We start from the raw sequence: 22,562 nt of genomic DNA on the forward strand, positions 1-22,562 counted from the left end.
GGCTGCATTAGATCAACCAGGGCCTCCAAATACACGACACACACAATGCATGGTAAGTGTGGATTAATGGCCTCCTCTGCCCATCCGCTCATAACCAGTTTCTGGCTGTGCCTGAAAACTGCAGAAATGTGGGCGGGGACCGCATTAGGCTGTCAATCATTTGCCTGCGCCTTGCAGACATTGATAACATCGGCTATAGAAAACAAAGGTGCAGGGAAGCCGTCAAGTCACACAGTGCAAAGATATGTTTGCTGGACTGCCAACATAATTATTTACAGTTTTCCAGATAGCAAAGGAATGGCTGATACGCAATTACGATTATATTTTATTTGTACAGTTATTCTTCATGAGTTACAAAAGATTTTAGGGCCACATCCAAGACAAATCTAAACTATCCAAGGGGCACATGTAGTCCATGATGCACTGATAGGACATGTCTAGCCTAATGGGCTTCCTATATGGGACGACTTTCAGCCAGATTGGAAAATTTAGGTAGATGACCCAGTGTTCCCCCAAAGAAAGCGGCTGCAAGTATGTTTATGTAGCAGATGAAAAAAACATTCGCAAAATGACTGCCATCTAAAATCTATGGGCTTAACGGCAGGCTAAAGCTCATTTGCCAAGATAAAATCAAGGCTGTAATTTCAGTTAGTTAAAAAAAAAAAAAAATGGTAGGAACGATTGACGGAATGCCATAAAAACACAATTTTAGCCATGTAGAAAATAATCAGGAGCCAAACTAATTACAAGGATAATTGCACGCAATGCTGGTTTATTACAAACCAACTGAGCTCCAATTATCTCAGAGTTAATATGGATCACCAGTAGACATTCTGATTAAGTTCTCAGAAAAATAGCTCCTATGGGGTTACACTGCAGGCAAAGTTGCTCTCTGGCCTGAAGTTTCAAAGCTGGCCAGTAGGGGCAGTCAATCACCCATTTAAAATCAAATCTCTTAAGTTGATTCTGTATCGCCCTATGTATATATACAACCTCGTATTGAGGTGGTTAAACTGGGATCAAAGTTGAGGCTAGAACCATGATCCCAGTATTGTTTTTTTACATCAGCCCCCCCTTGCCTTTTACCCGAGCTCTCCCATCCCACTGGGGAGCCCAGGACCACTCGGACCAGCGGCACCTGGTGCAATACACAGAGAGGAAGGAATTCCCTTTGCCGTATGTATATATACAACCTCATATTGAGGTGGGTAAACTGGGATCAAAGTTGAGGCTACGACCATGATCCCAGTATCGTTTTCTTTACATTAGCCCCCCCATGCCTTTCTCGAGCTCTCCCATCCCACTGGGGAGCCCAGGACCACTCGGAGCGGCTGCATCTGGTGCAATACACAGAGAGGAAGGAGCTCCCTTTGCCGTATGTATATATACAACCTCGTATTGAGGTGGTTAAACTAGGATCAAGGTTGAGGCCACCACCATGATCCCAGTATCGTTTTTTTTACATCATCCCCACCATGCCTTTCTCAATATCTCTCCCATCCCACTGGGGAGCCCAGGACCACTGGGACCGGCGGCATCTGGTGCAATACACAGAGAGAAAGGATCTCCCTTTGCCGTATGTATATATACAACCTCGTATTGAGGTGGTCAAACTAGGATCAAGGTTGAGGCTACAACCATGATCCCGGTATTGTTTTTTTACATAACCCCCCCATGCCTTTTCCGAGCTCTACCATCCCACTTGGGAGCCCAGGACCACTCGGACCGGCGGCATCTGTTGCACTGCACAGAGAGAAAGGATCTCCCTTTGCCATATGTATATACAACCTCGTATTGAGGTGGTCAAACTAGGGTCAAGGTTGAGGCTACAACCATGATCCCAGTATTGTTTTTTTACATCAGCTCCCCCCCCCCCCCCCCATGCCTTTTCTGAGCTCTACCAACCCACAGGGGAGCCCAGGACCACTCGGACCGGCGGCATCTTGTGCAAAACAGAGAGAGAAAGGAGCTCCCTTTGTTGTTCATCCCTTCTAATAGCAATAAAGTTTATTTAAAAAAAAAAAAAAGTGCAAAGGTTGAACGCACACGCCGGTCCCGTACGCATATGTAAACAAAGTTCGCACCACACATGTGAGGTATCACCACGAACGTCAGGGTGAAAGCAATAATTCAAGGGATAGATCCCCTGTGTAACTCTAAACTGATAACCAGTACAAGGCTTTTAAATTGTTGCCTACGGATAATTTAATGTACCGTAGTTTTGTCACTGTTCCGTTTTAAAGGGAGACATGTGTTTGGTATCTATTTCTTGGCATAGCAATCTTTTATATTTTACAAAAAATTGGGTATTATATTGTGTTTTCTAAAATCCATTAATGTGTACTTTTCCCAAAAAAATTGCTTTTGAAAAAAATCTGAGCAAATAACCTAAAACAAAAAAATTGTAACACCCACCAGTTTATTTTCCAGGGTTTCTGCTTAAAAAAAGGGGAATATTTGGGGGTTCTAAGTAATTTTCTAGCAAAAAAAAATGTACATTTTTACATGTATGACAGAAATGTCAGAATTGGGCTGGGGGTTAAGTAGTTAAAAGAATACACACTTAAAGTGTTACTAAACCCACAACAGTAAAATCAGTATGTATATGCAATAAAGCATGCTTGTTATACTCACTGTGAAACCTAAGGGGTTAATCCTCTGCATTGTGTAAAAAGGCCATTTGATCCTGTCTTATCTGATCCTCCCCTTCTTGCATTACCCCCAAAACATCTCACGCTCAGTTTGGTGTGTATTGCTAGAGAGTTTTTTTTTTTTTTTCTTGGGAGGGAGACACACCTAAAGTGTGATCAGCACAGCACTGTCCAGACAGAGGGTCAGGGGTCCTGCAGCCTCATAAGACATTTATGGGAAAATGACTACAAGCTTTAACCAGACACTAATAGAAGTCACAAGACTGCTAAATACTGCTGAGGAGAGTTTATATTTACTAAAACTATTGCATTTCCATGTACTGTGGGAGACCAGATATAGTCAATTCAGGGTCCTGGGTTTAGTAACACTTTAAAATGTCCCTGTCACCATTGGGTTACTTTTATTAAATAGACCACCTCTAAAAGAAGTAATATACTTGCTTTTCCGGTGGTCAGTATTGAAAAGCCGTTGCATTTCCACTCCCCCGATGCTGCAAGTATTCAACCATTAGATGATTTGAATGCTTGTCAACCGCTGTGGTCCTTCCTGCTGACTCACATGTCCTGGAGTTTAAAGCGGAGTTCCACCCAAAAGTGGAACTTCTGCTCATTTGCTTCCTCCCCCACTCTGGTACCTTTGGCACCTTTTAGGGGGGGAGGGGGGCGGGTACCTGTTTTTGACAGGTACCCTTCCCCATTTCTGGGAGACATCCCTCTGAGGTTTGGCCCCCTCCTCCTTCCCCCGCTGCCGAGCCAATCCAAATGCGTAGCACGCTTCGTGCATGCGCATTAGAGACCCGCCCGTGAAGCTGCATGGCTTCACTGCCGGGTTCCCTCACCGGCAATGGCAGCGGCACCTGACAGCCAAAGGAAACATCATCTGCGGTGCCGACATCGCTGGACTCCAGGACAGGTAAATGTCCTATAATTAAAAGTCAGCAGCTACAGTATGTGTACAGTATGTGTAGCTGCTGACTTTTTGGAGGGGGTGAGGCTGGAACACCGCTTTAAGCAGCTTTTTTTTTTTATTTTTTTAGGCTATTTAGAGAAAACTTCAGTTCCAGCTTGTGTTTAAACATAGACCTTTAGGAGTGTCCTAAGCTCCAGGCCTTTTTGTCTGAGGTTTTTGACCTTAATAATAATTTATCGGTTTCTAGATCTCCTGCATTTGCCCTATTGGGGATCTCCGATGACGCTCAGGGCCTTACCATAGCAAACTACTGATCTCTTATTTATTATTCTATGCTAAGAAAGTGATTATTTGCAAATGGTCCTCTCATCCACCTACTGTCCTCCTGGGAAGCCTCGATAGATGCTGCGCTGCCCCTTTACAAATTGACATACATCTGTCATGGCTGCCCCTGGAAGTTTGACAAAATGGGGCTACTATGGACTTCCCAATATAAAGTTTCCATGCTTGTACTGTTGTAGCGCCTCCAAGACTTGGATTTAGACTCCTTCCCTTTCCTCTCTCTTCCACCATTTTTGTCACCCCCCCTCTTCCCTTCCCCTGTCCCCTTGGAAGACATACAGCCCTTCCTATCGAAGGACATGTAATACCCAATGTTATGGGATCATACTGGAGTGGGCTTCCCCTCCTAATGATTGGATGGATTTATTTGTTCCCTTTCATTTTCTTTAATTTTTCTTTAATTTAATTTGGATTGCAATTGTTGTACAACCTGTATTTATCATGTCAGGTTGGTTACTTCAGTTTTCTTTCGGTATGTTCTATTAGATTATCCTTTAATAAAGAAATCCTGATTATTATTAAAAAAAAAAAAAAAACATAGATCTTTATACGAGTGCTGACTATCACTTTAAGAGCCTGTGTTGGCTGTCTCGATAAGTTAGCTTTTGACACCTCTGAGATAATTCAAAATCAGATTGACAGGTAAACCTGTCCTGCAGTTGACCTCCTTTGGACCTGCTTCAAGCCAACTTTTAACTCCCATAGACTTGTATGGGGAGTGAAGAAGTTCTGACTTGAACGAAAGCCCATAGACAAGCTGTTACCTGACTTTAGAAGGCTTTTATCAAGCTTGTAGTAATGCTGAAGCTTATTGAAGCCTATTTAGGAATTCTAGCAGCTTGTTTAAAGTGAGTTACCAATCCTGTTAAGATGTGTTTAACCTCCTGAAACTAAAGCTAAAGGGCCTCAATGAAGCTGCACGGCGGTTAGTGGAATCGTTGTTAATGCTCCTTCTACGCAGCTGAAATCCATATGTACAGGACTATTCTGATAAATTATTATTATTTTTTTTTTTTTTAGGGTGGGTAATTTTAAAGACTCTTCAAGCGATTTGTAAAACAAGTTGGATATAAAGCGAGAACATAATATCGCTACCATTAGTAGCATTGCATTTATCTTCATTATATGTAACACGTAGTACACCGCTAGGAGTTTAATCTGATTGGTTGCCAGGAGTTACATCATTTCTGCTTTTGCCACCAAGATTTACAGGCTGTCATTTTATATGACCACCTACGTGCATTGCCCTTAAAAAATATAACATTGTAAGCCAATCAAAATATACCGTTAGTAGATTGTCACACTGGGGTTGATTTACTAAAGCTGGAGAGTCTGGTGCAACTCTACAAAGAAACAAATCCGCTTCCAGTTTATTTTTTTGTGTGAAAGCTTAATTTAACAAGCTAAAGTTAGAAGTGGATTGGCTCCCATACACAGCTGCACCCGATTCTCCAGTTTTAGTAAATCAACCCCACTGTGTGTTGCCAAATGTACCCGCTAGATTTGTGTTTGTGCCCCCCTTTACTTCTACCCTCTCTCTTCTATTCAGAGATTCCCATGCCGTTGATTTATCTTCCCCTCTACAGAATGTTCATCATTTCAGGTCACAGAGATGACATTTAAAGTAACCCTATCAAGGGAGAAGGTAAAGCAGCAGCCATTGCGGATCTCCTAATAAAGATGCCAGTTACTTGGCTGTTACATTGGCCAAGTATATAGATCATTGGGAAGGCTGGAGGAAAAATCAGGAGCCTCCATTTTTATATGTGTTCTAGGTTAGTGAAGCCAGTGAGTTAACAACCAGATCCCAGGCATTTTAAGGAGTAGTCAGCAATGGCTGTCCCTATGCTTTTCCCATGAAAGGTTTCCTTGAAGCAAGCTCTCCATGGCTTGACTTTCTTCCTTACATCAGATGGAGAATCTGGCGCTATAAAGTTTTATGGTATGTAGACCGAGATCATGAAATTGATGATCAAACATCAAAGCAGCTGTTCGCTCTTTACCTTATCAACATGTCTATCGGTATTTCAAGAGTATGAAAATACAGGTGAAATAAGACATAGAATACCAATAACAGTGGCACTATGGGGCAATTACTGTTCTAATGATTCCATATGGACACCCAGGACTATCTGAGCCTACCCAAGATGCAGCCTTGCCACAACTATAGCTTTACACAGTTCACACCATGTTAAAGAGAACCTGTAATTTAGGAGTAAACATAATGCTGAGGAGAAGACATAGGGGAGGCCGACCCTATCTTCCAAAAATGAAGGTTTTAGTGCATTTTCAAAGTGACATGTGTATGGCCAACGCTCATTCAACCTAACCTTATCCAGTTGTGTTATGTGTCAGTTGTCTGTGGGCAGAATAACAGAATTTTTTTGTTACTCACCAAAAAAATCCCTTTCTCTGAGTTAATTGATGGGCACAGCCTCTTCTCATCCTTGACCATGGGGTTTATAGCGCCACCTACAGGAGTAGGACATTGGGCAGAAAAAGAACACAGCACTGCCTATGGGCAGTCTTAAGCTGGTATAACCCCCCTCTCTGCTATTATCCGGTTAGTCACAACTGTATGCTATACAGGTAAAAAAAAGAACCAAGTAGACAGTAGAGAGTTGGGTGCTATGTCCATCAATGAGCACAGAGGAAGGGATTTTACGTAACAAAAAAATCCAGTTTTCGCCTACGTTCATTGATGGACACAACCTCCTTTTATTCTTGACCATAGGGATGACCCAAAGCAGTACCTCAATGAGGGGTGGGCAAACAAAGAACAGGAACAACCAGGAAAACAAGACAACCACCCAACCAACCTCCCCTTCCCAAGGAAAACAAGTAAAAAAAAAAAAAAAAGCTATGGAACCACAGGTCCTAGCAGGGAACTAGGTCTTTACTCCTGAAATAGTAAGCAGAAATAACTAGCATGAGCAGACAGGGGGTTGTTATACCAGCTAGGACTTCCCATAGGTGGTGCTGTGTTTTTTTTTTTTGTGCCTAGTGTTCTACCCCTGTAGTTGGCACTTTGAATCCTATGGTCAAGAATACGAAGAGGCTGTGTCGGTCAATGAACGTAAGAGAAATGTTGTTACATTCTTTTTCAAAATGCACTACAACCTAACAAATGTTCCTACTTTCTCTCTTCTCCTCTGCACTATTATGTATCCCAACACTACAGGTGCACTTTAAACCTACAAATGTCAAACTAAAAAGACCCATATAGTATCAAAAGGCCTGTAAAGAAGAAAATACCCCACCTGACAACCATAATGCCGAATGCTGCTCCAATCCAGAGAAATGACCGATGGAAATCTTCTTCAGGAAGCTCCACTTTCATGAGTGTCGATCTCCTGGTCCACGCAGCGTTGACTGGCTCCTCCTGCCATCCACAACACTAGCGTGCAATATTGATGTGGAGGTTGGTGAAGGAACCTCTGAGCCTTGTGAGAAGCCAAGAAATTGACACTCCAGGAAGGTTCGGTTTTTGAAGACGTAGGTTGGCCATTTCTCTGAATTAGCCCAATGTTCAGAGGCGCAGGAGAGGTAAGAATTCACTTTCTTCATTACAGGTATATATTCTATGGGCACGATTAGTTTGACGACAAAGTCGCTTTAAAACAATTTCAAGTATATATTGATAGGAAAGTGAGTTTGATATATATCTCACCATTGCAAGTTCAGCTTCAAGTTCTTTGATTCGATTCTCCTTTAAATCCAACTGCGATCGCAAGGCGCTGGCATGGTCGGTTGCCTCCTTAGCCTGGCGCCGAAGCTCCCACTTCTCCCGTTCTAAAAGATCTTTTTCCTTTGCTAATACTTTAACTGCATCTTCACTCTCCTGAAAGAGAAAAAGTAGTGGCAAAGATAAGTACAAGTCAATGGTCACTCACTCTACACGTGCGTTGCTGCGAAATATGATAATATAATGAAGTGGAAGGTAATTAAAGCCGAATTAAACCCAAAACCAAAAAGATTCCACAAATATTGAATTGAAAATTCATAAAAATTATTGAAGAAAAAAAAAAAAAAAAACACCAAAACCAAAAATGTAATACAGTCATGGCCAAAAATATTGGCACCCCTGCATTTGTCAGATAATGCACCACTTTGCCCAGAAAGCTATTACAATATGTTTGGGCATCCTTTAGGCCCCGTTCACACTGGGGCGACACTACTTCGCCGGGCGACCTCACAGGTCGCGGCACGCTGCTCGCACCATGACCTCGGAGCGGCCGGCACGGACTTCATAACATTGAAGTCAATGCAGGTCGCTCCGGGTCGCCCCAAAGAAGCTCCGGACCCTTTTTCTAAGTTGGAGCGACTTGTGTCGCTCCTATTAGAACGGGTCCACAGCTTCTCTGTGGAAGGCGACCTGTCAGGCGACCAGGTCGTCTGACAGGTCGCCCCAGTGTGAACGGGGACTAAGGCATCTGTTTATTTCTTTTGTTTCTGTTAATTTGACACAAAAAAAGTGGAGAAACCAAAAGCCAAATATGACACATTCCACCCAAAGCTCCAAAAATGGATTGGACAAAATTATTGGCACCTTCAATTTAATATTTGGTAGCACACCCCTTGGAAAAAAATAACTGAAATCAATCACTTCCTGTAACCATCAAGGAGTTTCTTACACCTCTCTACTGGAATTTTGGACCACTCTTCTTTTGCCAACAGCTCCAGGTCTCTCAGATTGGAAGGGTTCCTTTTCCCAGTTGTTTTTCTGAGATCTCTCCACAGGTGCTCATTGCTGGACTCATTGCTGGCCAGTTCAGTAATCTCCAGCGCTTTGTCTTATGGCGCTTTTCCACTGCATGGAACCGAACGGTTTGGCTCGCTTTTGTGCTTTTCCACGGCTGGTACCGCATGGTATGGTGTAGGAACGGTTTGGTACGGTGGCACTTTTCCACTGCATGAACCGAACGGTATGGCTCTCAAAAACAGTACCACCTCGATTGTGGTTCCAAGAGGTACCATACCCGGTACCATATCCCAAAATCCTTTGCATGCAGTCACTACTAGCCACTGATTGGTCAGAGAATCCCACCCACTCCGTTGTTATCCCACCCACTTAACTTTAGTACTACTTTAGTGGAAAAGCAAACCATACCGTACCGAACCGTTCCAACACCGTACCATGTGGTACCAGCATTGGAGAAGCAAACCGGGCCAAGCAGGGCCAAGCAGGGCTGAGTAGAGCCGAGCCGGTACTTGCAGTGGAAAAGTGCCATTAGACCATACCTGGGTGCTTTTTGATGTGTGCTTTGGGTCGTTGTCCTGCTGTAAGACCCATGACCTCTGAAGGAGACACAACTTTCTGACACTGGGCCCAACATTGCCCCCCAGATTTCTTTGATAGTGTTCAGATTTCATAATGCCATGCACACGGTCAAGACATCCAGTGTCCGAAGCAGCAAAGCAACCCCAAAACATCAGTGAACCTCCATGTTTGATTGTAGGGACTGTATTCTTTTCTTTAAAGGCCTCGTTTAATTTTTCTGTAGTACAGAAAAAGTGTAGTAGAAGAAGTAGAGAAGAATGATAGGCTTTCCCAAAAAGCTGTAATTTTATTTCATCTGTCCATAACAAATTCTCCCAAAATAATTTTGGCTTCCTAAGGTAAGTTTTGGCAAACTCCAATATGGTTTTTTTATGTTTGTGTGTCAGCAGTGGGGTCCTCCTGGTTCTCCTACCATAGCGTCCCTTTTTCATTCAGATGGCGACGTATAGTGCGAGCTGACACAGTTGTATCCTGTGCCTAAAAGGTCAGCTTGAATTTGTCTAGAAACTGATCGAGGTTCTTTATCCACCATTCGAACGATCCTTTATTGCAATCTCTGATCAAATTTTCTCTTTCGTCCATGTTTCGGGAGATTAGCTACAGTGCCATGGACTGTAAACTTCTTGACAATGTTGCGCACAGTGGACACAGGAACATTATGATCTCTGGAGATGGACTTCTAACCTTGAGACTGTCCATGCTTTTCCACAAATTTTGTTCTCAAATCCTCAGACAATTCTTTGCTGTTTTTTCTATTCTCCATGCCAGACGCACAACAGAAAGGTTCAGTTCATTTTTCACCATTTTAACTGGTTGCGGGTTAAATAATGTCAGCACCTGCTAATTGATACAGGCGAGTTTAATTACAAATTACGGGAGCATCACAAACTTGGAGTACAATTATCTCTTACAATTTTGAGAAGGTGCCAATAATTTTGTCCAGTTCATTCTTGGAGTCTTGTGTGGAATGGGTCAGATTTGGCTTTTTGTTTCTCAACATTTTTTGTGTCATACAATACAAACAAAAGAAATAGACATGAGAAAGCCTAAACATTTGTAATTGCAACATTTTTCTGGGTGTATATTGCAGCTTACCAATAATTAGATGTGGTGGCTGCATTCGCTTTTCTTTTAGTTTTCACCTGGTGATCTGGCCAGTAACACAGCTCCTGTATATATCCACACAGGTGGACTCTATTTATTAATTAGGTGACTTCTGAAGGCATTTGGTTCCACTAGATTTTAGTTAGGGGTATCCAAGTAAAGGGGGCTGAATACAAATGCACACCACACTTTTCAGATATTTATTGGTTACAAAAAAAAAAAATGGAAAACCATTTATCATTTTCCTTCCACTTCACAATTTTGTGCCACTTTGTGTTGGTCTATTACATAAAATCCCAATAAAATACATTTACCTTTTTGGCTGTAACATGAGAAAATGTGGAAACATGAGAAACTACAGGCTGCCTGAAAACTACAGGAGGGGGAGGAGTCAAGACCTGTCACCCTGCAGAAGGAGAGAGAGCAGCAGTGAGCGGTCTTTATTACAGGAAATTCCTGCAGAGGGAAAATCTCACACTGGATCTGGAAGAAATACACAAAGCACTCCAAGATTCAAGAAAAAATACACGACGAATGTACTTAGACAATGCTCGCTTATTCCAGAGTTTATCTTGAAGTGTAGATGAACATATAAAAAAAAAAAAAACAAAAAAAAAACATATGCATGTGTAAAACGTGTAAAAAAATAATGTGTAATAAAATTGACCTCAAACATTCTAACTTCTAGAAACACGCAGGCGGCCCGTTTGGCTGGCAGTCATGCAGGGATGAGGTTGCATTTGTCATATGAACTATTTACTAGCTCTGAGCCCGTGGGCTCTCTGTATGTGCCGATTCAATTTCAGAGAGATCAGTAAAGCAGGAGGCTCGTGGGTATACTGCATTACAACATGACTCCACTTCTCTTTCATTAACTGGTAGAGGAACAATGAATGAGAATGGGCCTCCAATTACACTGCCTGCTCGCATTTACTTCATAGGCAGCCATTGGATTCAAATTGACCATGATACAACCGACAATAACGGGAAAGAATGGAATGCCTGCGCCATTTTAATTACAGCCTTTGATTCCGGCTGATGCAACGGTTAAGAAAGAAAAAAAAAAAAAAAAAGAAGGTTCCTGAATTGACTGCAGAGGCAGAAAGAGGACAAAGGAGAAATCAATCTTCTGGTGTTTGAGAGTGGAATTATACATAAAGCCTGGCAGAGACATTGTGGCCCCGTTATGGCGGGATCAGGCAGCAATGTTATGTCTATGGCTGCAAGTAGACACTGCTAGCTCTAATGGGAAAGGGGGGGTCAAAAAGACAGGTGCGGAGTTGATTGTTATAGTTTCCCCCCCCCAAGGTAACTTCTGAGTGCCTGGCATCGATTAGTGTCTTAAGGCGGGACTGCGATATTGCGGTGGACATTCTTACACTTTTTGGGGACCAATGACACTAATACAGTGATCAGTGCTAAAAATATGCACTGTCACTGTACTGACACTGGCTGGGAAGGGGTTAACCTCAGGGGTGCTTCAGGGGTGTCCAAACTATGGCCCTCCAGCTGTTACGGAACTACACTTCCCATGAGGCATTGTAAATCTTTGACATTCACAGACATAACTAGGCATGATGGGAATTGTAGTTCCTGAACAGCTGGAGGGCCATAGTTTGGACACCGTGCCTTCCAGTGGTTTTACAATACTGTGTTAGATGCTTTTACTAGGAGATGTAATGGATTTTATTCCCTGCTTTGCAGGGACACAAATTTCATCCCTTCCCCCACTGTCAGAACCGAGGCCAGATCACAGTTCTGTCTCTCTGCCTAATGATCGGCGGGTACCAAAGGACATTGGGTACCGTGCACTCACTGATTGGCTTCTGCGGAAGTGTGCCCTCTACCCAGAAATGTCAGATCACGCATATTATATATATATATATATATATATATATGATCTGGTGCACAAGCGCCACCCTGCGGCAGTAAACCTGCTACAGGGCAGACCTGAAGGCAGTTAAAGGCGTAGTTCACCTTTACCAGAAAACGACTTATGCAGGTAAGGGGTGCCTTTAGATCAAAACAAACCGCAGCTATGGCCAAAGTTGAATAATGTCCTTGCTATAAGTGTAGGCCATTTACGCACCTCCTGAAGCCTGACTGAAAAACTCCGTCCTGCCTTGTTGCTGACACATTTCCAGCCGATTCAAACTACTTTGCTAGGGGCGATGCTAAGAGACTCCTAGCTCTTCTTCTTCTCCCTCATTATCACAGGAGCAAGCTCTCAAATGCTGAGCTCAAAGCTACTGCGTCAGCGCATGTAAAGGGTGTTTGAATCAGAGAAACGGTGCACATTTTGGAAACATTTCTTGTACCTACATGTAAGCCCCATAATAAGCTTCGCTGTAGGTAGAAGTGTCCAATAAGACTTTACCACCACTTTAACACCTTCCCGCTTGGCCTATAGCAAAATGACAGCCGGGTGTAGGTTTCATTGTTCTGACTGGACGTCATATGATGTCCTTCAGAACAAGTTGCTCTTGTGCTCTGCGGCTATCGATGATGCAGTGTGTCGCTCGGACACATCGCATCTCTGATCGCCGTGAAGAGCCTATGACGTGGGCTCTTTACCACGTGATCAGCTGTGTCCTATCCCAGCTGATCACAGTGTAAATAGAAAATAGCGGTTATCAGCATTCCTCTCCTCACGCTGACAGCGCGTGAGGAGAGCCAATATTCGGCTCTCCTGACGTGGAGTTTGCACTGATAAATCAGTGCATTGTCTATCAGTGCAGTCCCATCAGCCATGCCTGCCAGTGCCCGCCAGGGAAGCCCGTCGGCCCCCCGCCAGCGAAGCCCGTCGGCCCCCCGCCAGCGAAGCCCGTCGGCCCCCCGCCAGCGAAGCCCGTCGGCCCCCCGTCAGCGAAGCCCGTCGGCCCCCCGTCAGCGAAGCCCGTCGGCCCCCCGTCAGCGAAGCCCGTCGGCCCCCCGTCAGCGAAGCCCGTCGGCCCCCCGTCAGCGAAGCCCGTCGGCCCCCCGTCAGTGAAGCCCGTCGGCCCCCGTCAGTGAAGGAGAAAAATTCGTTTTTTACTAAATTTTGTAACAAACTAAGAAAAACTTTTTTTTTTTTTCATTTTTGGTCTTTTTTTAATTGTTTAGCAAAAAATAAACTCCGTGGTGATTAAATACCACAAAAAGAAAGCTCCATCTGTCTCAAAAAAAAATTATAAAAATGTAGTTGCATGACCATGCAAGTGTCATTCAAAGTGCAACAGTGCAATTTGGCCTGGGAAGGAAGTGAAAGTGCCCAGCACTGAATTGGGTAATGCAGTTCAGTACAAGACACATGAAACTGGGACAGAACAGGTACGGCTTTCTCTCCAGCAAGGAGAAGAGTGAGCAGCACAATAGAGATCACCAAATCTGGTAAGATTAGCAGTCAGAGGTGGCCGTTCCTTAGATGATCTCACACTGCAGATATACAGCTATGAGGCTCAAGCAACAGAAGTGCACCTATGTTGAGGAATTGAAGGCAGGTGATGTGTACATTGACACAACTAACATTTCTAGGTGTTCCCCCTAAAGCACGTTCATACTGCATACTGCATAAAATGTTGCATAATGAATTGAGAACACCTAGTAATTATATCAAGCAGGCTGTTTAGAACAGTCCAGAAATATTGGTCCCTGAATGCAGAAACTTCCAGATGTTCTTGTTTTATAGTGCGCAAATAAAAAAAACGAAGAGCAGATGTTGTACATAACCTTGAAAGGGATCCTTGCAAATTGCACAGAAAACTTTTCAAAATGCTTTTATGAATTAAAAAAGCTCTGCAGACCTCCTTCAAGCTGGACGACTAAAGTGCTCCACAATCCTAATCACCAGAAATGTCATGTGCGGATTCCGAGTCATCTGAATTCACTGCGTGGCGTCCTCTCCTGCCCTGAACTGAAGGTCATCCTTGTTTTGAAGAAGGTACATTTCTGGGGGGCAAAATTTGCTGGCATGGAAACAACCACCGGAATGGCTTAAAGGTGAACAGTCCCACACCCAGGAATGTACCTTCATGAAGACTCAAGCTGCCACCGGCAGTAACTGGCATGGAAAGTTACAGCTGTCCAAATAACCGGGCACAGGAAGAGTTCTCTCCCTCCCCGGCTTGTTTCAGACACAGACTCTATTGTGTCCCGTAGGATTTATGATTTCATTCACCTATGGCCTAGAGCGGCAAGTACATCAAGAAAGAAATAGCTGGCATTGTACTTGCAGATTTCAAAGTCTACAGACAACACGTTATGTCAACAACTGCCAGCGTGAATTCAACCTTGCAGTCTTTCTTTAGAAAGCAGCCACAGCTTGAGAAGAAAAACCTGTCCCCTGCCAGTATAGTGCAGAGGGGCCCCGGAAATACAGTAAATGCATTCCAGGTGCATCAAAGCAAAAGGTGTGCAAAGTCCTACCGGTTTATTTTCTATCAAGAGCTGCCACAGCTTGGGTTGAAAACCTGTCCCCTGCCAGCATAGTGCAGAGTGGCCCAGGAAATCCAGTAAATACATTCCAGGTGCATCAAAGCAAAAGGTGTGCAAAGTCCTACCGGTTCATTTTCTATCCAAAGCAGCCACAGCCTGAGAAGAAAAACCTGTCCCCTGCCAGTATAGTGCAGAGTGGCCCCAGAAATCCAGTAAATATATTCCAGGTGCATCAAAGCAAAAGGTGTGCAAGGTTTTACTGGTTCATTTTCTATCCAAAGCAGCCACAGCCTGGGTAGAAAAACCTGTCCCCTGCCAGTATAGTGCAGAGTGGCACCGGAAATCCAGTAAATACATTCCAGGTGCATCACAGCAAAAGGTGTGCAAAGTCCTATGGGTTCATTTTCTATACAAAGCAGCCACAGCTTGGGTACAAAAACCTGTCCCCTGCCAGTATAGTGCAGAGTGGCCCCGGAAAATCCAGTGAATACATTCCAGGTGCATCAAAGCAAAAGGTGTGCAAAGTCCAATGGGTTAATTTCCTATCCAAAGCAGCCACAGCTTGAGAAGAAAAACCTGTCCCCTGCCAGTATAGTGCAGAGTGGCACCGGAAATCCAGTAAATGCATTCCAGGTGCATCGAAGTAAAAGGTGTATAAAGTAATTTGGGTTCATTTTCTATCCAAAGCAGCCACAGCCTGGGTAGAAAAACCTGTCCCCTGCCAGTCTCCTGCAAAGGACAACTCCTGATCTCTGTGAGGAAGCAGTGGTCTCTCTGCAGAAGTCCAACCTTCCCTCTGCTAAGTCAAAGCTTCCCAATCAGCAGGCAGCATGAGCTATAGGTCTGACCACTGCTTCCCCGCAGAGATCGAGTCCTCCATTACAGGAGGCTGGCAGGGACACAGGTTTTTCTACACAGGCTGTGGCTGCTTTAGATAGAAAATGAGCCTATATGACTTTGCACACCTTTCGCTTTGATGCACCTGGAATGTATTTATTGGATTTAAAACTTAAAGCATTTTTTACCCCAACTCTTCATATACATCCTGATATGTGCCTGCTGTACCATGTACTTGTATGAGGAAGTCTCCTGTTCTCTGTATTGCTTCCTTGTTGTGAAATCCCCGGTGATCCTGTCAGTCCCTCTGCTTTAATATTAAAAACTGACCGCCCTAAGCAGGAGAACACAGCGTGGTCAGTTCTCTAGCTATGCTGGGAACTCCGCTTTCTCTCCTCCAATGATCGGACTTGTCCTGACACACTCCACACAGCCTTTCACTGGGAAGCTCAGTGTACTGCTATTTTTCCTCCCCCAGCACTTATGTAGCTGAGAACAGAGGGAATGTGATCACTTAAATATATATACACACATACAAATGTTTTGCCTTTCATTTCCATTTTAAACTTAAAGCAGAGCTCCAGGCTCCATGACTGAGAACAGTGGCACATCCTTCCCACACTCCTATCAGTGACCGGGCCTTCTAGTTAACCACTTCTGGACCGGAAGGATTTGCCCCATTAATAACCAGACCATATTTTGCGATTCGGCACTGCGTTAATTTAACGGACAATTGCACGGTCATGGGATGCTGAACCCAATTAAAAATAATGTCCTTTTTTCCCCACCAATAGAGCTTTCTTTTGGTGCTATTTGATCACCTGTGCGATTTTTATTTTTTGCGCTATAAACAAAAAAAGAGCGACAATTCTGAAAAAATAATATTTTTCACATTCTTCTATATAACATTACCTAAAAAAATGTAAAAATCAAATTTCTTTAACATTTTAGGCCAATTTGTTTTCTGCTACATATATTTGGTTAAAAAAAAAAAATCACAATAAGCGTATTTTGATTGGTTTGCATCTACTAACTACGGGAAAGATTTGTAATTTTTATTGTTTGTTTTTTTTTTTTTTTTACTAGTAATGACGGCAATCTGTGATTTTAAGCGGGACTGTGACATTGCGGCGGACAGATCGGACACCTAACTGACATTTGTGACACTTTTGGGGGGACCAGTGACATTACTACAGTAATCAGTGCTATAAATATGCACTGTTACTGTAACAATGACACTGGCAGGGAAGGGGTTAACAGTGTGGGTAATCAAAGGGGTTAAATGTGTACCTAGGGGCGTGTTTCTAACTGTGGGGGGCGTGGCTTGTGAAATGACCATAGAGACCTGTGTTCCTATAGAGAAGGATCACAGGGGCTCTATGATCATTCCAGGGAGAAGAACGGTCAGCTGTCTCGATCGCGGGTGTCAGGCGGCAATTGGAGCCACTTGCCCCGTGCATCGGAGTCCACGCTGACGAGCGGGGGCAGGAGCTCACCCCTAGCTGCCCCCCCCCCCTTAGGCCCCCTAGCAACTGACGTATACCTACATTGGTTTGCACTGCGGCGGACGGTCGGCAACAGGTTAAGGGGGTTTCTATGTACCATTTGTTGCCTTTTTTTTCACACTTCTTTAGATTTTTCGGCTTAAGCCTTGTTCACATGGCTGATGATGCCCTTATAGAGTCAATGTGCAGTTTTTGGAGGGTCTCATCTTCCAGGGGTGCGGGCAGCCCACTAGAGTCTCATAGGATGCAGCGGCTGCGCAGACAGAGCTGCTGGTCATAATGTGACAGGTGGGTGAGTGGACCTGAACATAGTGTGCAACCGGGGGGTCACTCACCTGCACCCACACATTTCTTACATTAGGACCAGCGGCTGTGTTTGTGCAGCCAGTGCATCCCAATAGGTTTCAATGGGCTGCCTGCACGCCACAGCTGGAAGTTGAGACTGACAAGAACGATCGTTTCATGCTATACAGGCATCATCGCCCGTACCAACAAGGCCTTACTCTTTCATAAACCTTTCACAACTGTAAAATCTCACAAAACAAAAAGCTATTAATATTTACTGCTTACTGCAGCCCTGAAGCAGTATTGGATTTCAGTGAAAAAGGCTTTCATTTAACCACTTCAATACCGGACACTTTCACCCCTGGCCAATTTTCAGCTTTCAGTAATGTCGCATTTTTTAATGACCATTGCGCGGTCATGCCACACTGTACCCAAACTAAGCTTTTAGCATTTTGTTCACACAACTAGAGCTTTCACTATGGTACTTAATCACCGCTGGGTTTTTTACTGAATAAACAAAAACAGGAAATTTTGAAAAACAAAAAAATGCGTTTTTCTAAATTTCTGTTAAAAAATTTTGCAAATAAATATTAGTTCTTCAGAAATTTAGCCTGACATGTATGGTTACATTTCTTTGGTGAAAATAACCCAAATCAGTGTATATTAATTCAGACTGTAGGAAAGGGAGTCCACAAACTATGGTATATATCTGAAAATTGAACAATCCTGATGTACTGACGGAATATCATTTCTTGAGGCCCTAAAATGTAAGGACAGTAGAAATATCCCCCAAATTACCCCTTTTTGGAAAGCTGACAGTCCAAGTTATTTAGTAAGAGGCATGGCGGGTTTTTTGTACGTTGTAATTATATGTCATAGTTTTTTAAATAATAAAGAAATAAAAAAAAAAAAAAAATTATCTCTCTCTCTCTCTATATATATATATATATATATATATATATATATATATATATATATATATATATATATATATATATATATATATATATATATATATATATATATATATATATATATATATATATATAAACCCCCACTCCATCGCAGTTCAGTTTTTGCGGTCCCGGTATATTGTGTTTTTTTTGTAATGTTATTTTACTATATAAATCATTAAAAATGAAATATTTTTGTGTTTTCCATAGTTCTTGCTATGTCTCTCAGTATCTTTTATGTGTTTAAATGAGTTTCTATTGTTTTAAAAGTGTGTTTAAAGACCTTAAAATGCTTTTACATGTACAGTGACAGTAAAAAAAAAAACATGCCTACAATGCATTTTAATAGAGTTTTCCTATTTTGCGGATTTTCACTTCTCGCGGCTGGGTCCGGAATGTAACCCTCGCAATGGAGGGGGGTTTACTGTATATATATATATATATATATATATATATATATATATATATATATGTATATTGTCACCAGCGCAGTCCAGCGTCATCATTTGACTGGTGTGGCGGTGATCAGGGACACTGGTGACAGTTTGAAAAAAAAAAACAAAACATTTTTTTAATTACATTTTTGTTTTTAAACACTGTGACCAGAGCAATATGTTATCAAAGTAACATTGTACTACACTGGGGAAGTGAGTGATCAGTATTTTTTTTTTAACATATTATGTTTGCTTATAGCAATTCATTATATTGCTATAAGCAAGCATTTTACTAAATGAAACTGAATCGGTTTGTTTTGTTGTGATTATTCAAAGCTAACCACATGGTACAGATGGGCTGTGATTGGCCCTGTCTGTACCATAGGATCAAATTGATCAATCACAGATAGCAACACAATGGGTGGCATGAAAGGAAACCATCCATTGTTTACAACTGTCATGTGACCTGCTGTAATTGGTCCCATGTACTGGCAGCAAACTGGTACACTGCTGTGTTCCGTGGATATTGAGGGTGACAGATCGCGCCCCTGTGTGCCACACAACATCCGGTCAGGATGGGAAAGCCACCACATGGCTGTCAATTGTCTATAACCGGGTCTCAAAAACTGGCGCCCCTCCGGTTGTTGTGTAACTACAAGTTCCATCATGCCTCTGCCTATGGGAGTCATGCTTGTAACTGTAAACCTTGCAATGCCTCATGGGAATTGTAGTTCTGCAACAGCTGGAGGGCCACCAGTTTGAGACCCCTGGTCTATAGGCTGGGCACAAAGTGGTTAAATGGGATGCAAAGCATGCACTGACTAATTTCACATATATAAAATGATAAAATTATGTCCACATTTTCAAAAACCAAAAACACGCAGCTTGCAATCACTGTATTCGGTACACTATCAGTGTGCATGACACGTGAGAAAACACTGTCTGCCGACAACCGCTGAAGCAGCCATTAAAACAATTGTTAGCGCAGCCTCCGTTTCAATACTCGCCTATATTTAAGCACATTTTCTTCTTTACTGCGTGCGATCGCTATAAAAAGGACCAGGTTACCGGAGTCATTATCATAAAAAAATATTTAATCTGTTGTAACACGCAGTGTACCTTCGCATCGAGTCTCCTTCAGGCAATTTATTGAATCTTTTTTTATTACTGTTGCTCTGGCTGGGGCGCTGAGCAGCCATTTCTACCTGCCTCCAGCAGCTGTTGCAAGGCATTGTGGGAAGCCCGAAGATCAGAAGAAAAAAAAAAAAAAAAAAAGAGAGAAAACGTTTCTGCAGAAATACGAGCGGCATGGAGGTTTGTAGCATGGAAAAGGCAGGGAGGTCAAACGGTGAACTTTATTTAGTTTTTGATGCAAAATTGGATCTCCTACCATGCACATGGGGGGCCTACACAGGCATTTTAGATGCCTGGTATTTTTTCCAGGAGCTTTCCCACGTCCGGGAAACTACTTGGTGAATCCAAAGGAGATTCTACAGACTGTAATGTGTGTGGCCAGCTTTAGATTGAGTTTAACCACTTTACCACCGGAGGATTTTGCTGTCTTCCGTCCAGGCCACTTTTTGCGATTCGGCGCTGTGCGACTTTGACAATTGCGCGGTCGTGCGACGCCGTACCCAAACGAAATTTACGTCCTTTTTTTTCCCACAAACAGAGCTTTCTTTTGGTGGTATTTGATCACCTGTGCGATTTTTACTTTTTGCGCTATAAACAAAAAAAGAACGTTTATTTTGAAAAAATAATATTTTTCACATTTTTTTATATGAAATTCCCCCCAAAAAAAATGTAAAAATCAAATTTTTTTAAAATTTTTGGCCAATTTGTTTTATGTTACCTATGTTTAGTAAAAAAAAATCGCAATAAGCGTATTTTGATTGGTTTGCGCAAAAGTTATTGCGTTTACTAACTAAGGGAAAGATTTCTGTCATTTTTGGTGTTTTTTTTTAACGAGTAATGGCGGTGATCTGCGATTTTTTTTGCGGGACTGCGACATTGCGGCGGACAGATCGGACCCTTGACTGACATTTTTGACACTTTTGGGGGTACCAGTGACATTACTGCAGTAATCAGTGCTATATATAAGCACTGTTACTGTAAAAATGACACTGGCAGGGAAGGGGTTAATTTTATTGGAGAGGGAGGGGTTAATGTATGCCTGGTGCTTACTGACGTGTGGGGGGGGAGGTGACTATGTGACAGAAGGACAGATCGGATGTCCAGCTATGCTGAACACTCCGATCTGTCAGTCCCTGTCACTATGGAGATCCGCCCGCTGTGTTTACACACAGCGGGCGGATCTCCAGACTTGATCCCCGACGATCGGGGCAGAGCAGCCGCTGCTCCTCCCCTGGCCCGACTCCCGCTGTGAATGAACACAGCGGGAGCGAGCCTCTGGCGGCGCGTGAGCGCCGCCCACAAGGGGCGGAGTCCAGCGACGTAGGTCTACGTCGCTGGACGGGATCGCGGCACTTTGCCGCAGTAGCCTCCATGTGAGCGGGGCTAAAGTGGTTAAAGTGGACCTAATGCCAAAAACATTTTCCTCATCAGTAAAACCGTTTATAGGGCAAAATCTCCCTAAATCTGGTTTTAAGTCTATTAAGTCTATTATAAAGTGCCAGGAGCAACTTCCCATCATTCCAGTTCAGGAAGACAAAGGTCATTTTGATATGTTCCTTAACTCTTTACATCTGGTAAGGAGCTGTCGGAAATTTTGGTGAAGGGATATTGATTCACCCTAAGTTGTTTGGAGGTGTTATCAGAAGTTTCTGGGTAGCGATCACCTATATATGCCCTTTATTATCTTTATCTGGTAAGAAGTATATCTAGAAGGTGGTGGGAAACGGTCATCAACTTGGAACATCACTTCATCACCAGTTTATTTTTCGTTTTCACATCACCATTTGTTGGAGACTGAGTTTGTTCAGCAGAAACATTGAACAGTCGGTGTTATCGGGCTGTAGACTCAACACATCTTTATTTTCATTGTATATGTGGCATTTCACTTGGTGGACAATATATTTGAGTTTTGGACTATTTTTCTTGAATTTTTGTGGGTCACAGTGTTGATCGAACATAATTTGTACCCTCACTCATCATTGTTATCACGTGGTGTATGCACATTGCATTTGTTTATGTTTATATTTATATGAACTCTTATCACATTGTAGCGCACCAATTATTTTTCACAAAAATATATGTATATACAGTGCCTTGCGAAAGTATTCGGTCCCCTTGAACTTTGCGACCTTTTGCCACATTTCAGGCTTCAAACAAAGATATAAAACTGTAATTTTTTGTGAAGAATCAACAACAAGTGGGACACATTAATGAAGTGGAACGAAATCTATTGGATATTTCAAACTTTGTTAACAAATAAAAAACTGAAAAATTGGGCGTGCAAAATTATTCAGCCCCTTTACTTTCAGCAAACGTGCAGCAAACTCTCCAGAAGTTCATTGAGGATCTCTGAATGATCCAATGTTGACCTAAATGACTAATGATGATAAATAGAATCCACCTGTGTGTAATCAAGTCTCCCTATAAATTCACCTGCACTGTGATAGTCTCAGAGGTCCGTATAAAGCGCAGAGAGCATCATGAAGATCAAGAAACCCACCAGGCAGGTCCCAGATATTGTTGTGGAGAAGTTTAAAGCCGGATTTGGATACAAAAAGATTTCCCAAGCTTTAAACATCCCAAGGAGCACTGTGCAAGCGATAATATTGAAATGGAAGGAGTATCAGACCACTGCAAATCTACGAAGACCTGGCCGTCCCTCTAAACTTTCAGCTCATACAAGGAGAAGACTGATCAGAGATGCAGCCAAGAG

At 42.8% G+C, this 22,562-nt stretch overlaps 1 protein-coding gene across 5 annotated transcripts in view; it reads right to left on the minus strand.

Moving 5' to 3' along the window:
- Positions 1 to 22,562, minus strand: part of LOC309567856 (kazrin-like) — a 228,340-nt gene that overhangs the window by 67,921 nt on the left and 137,857 nt on the right. For all 5 annotated transcript variants that reach the window (XM_082273358.1, XM_082273356.1, XM_082273357.1 and 2 more), the window contains exon 4: positions 7,574 to 7,744. In XM_082273358.1, the coding sequence (XP_082129484.1) occupies positions 7,574 to 7,744 (171 nt within the window). The remainder of the gene's footprint in view (positions 1 to 7,573; positions 7,745 to 22,562) is intronic.

Source organism: Pelophylax lessonae, assembly GCF_965119305.1.
Source record: "Pelophylax lessonae genome assembly, chromosome: 12".
Lineage (NCBI taxonomy): Eukaryota > Metazoa > Chordata > Amphibia > Anura > Ranidae > Pelophylax > Pelophylax lessonae.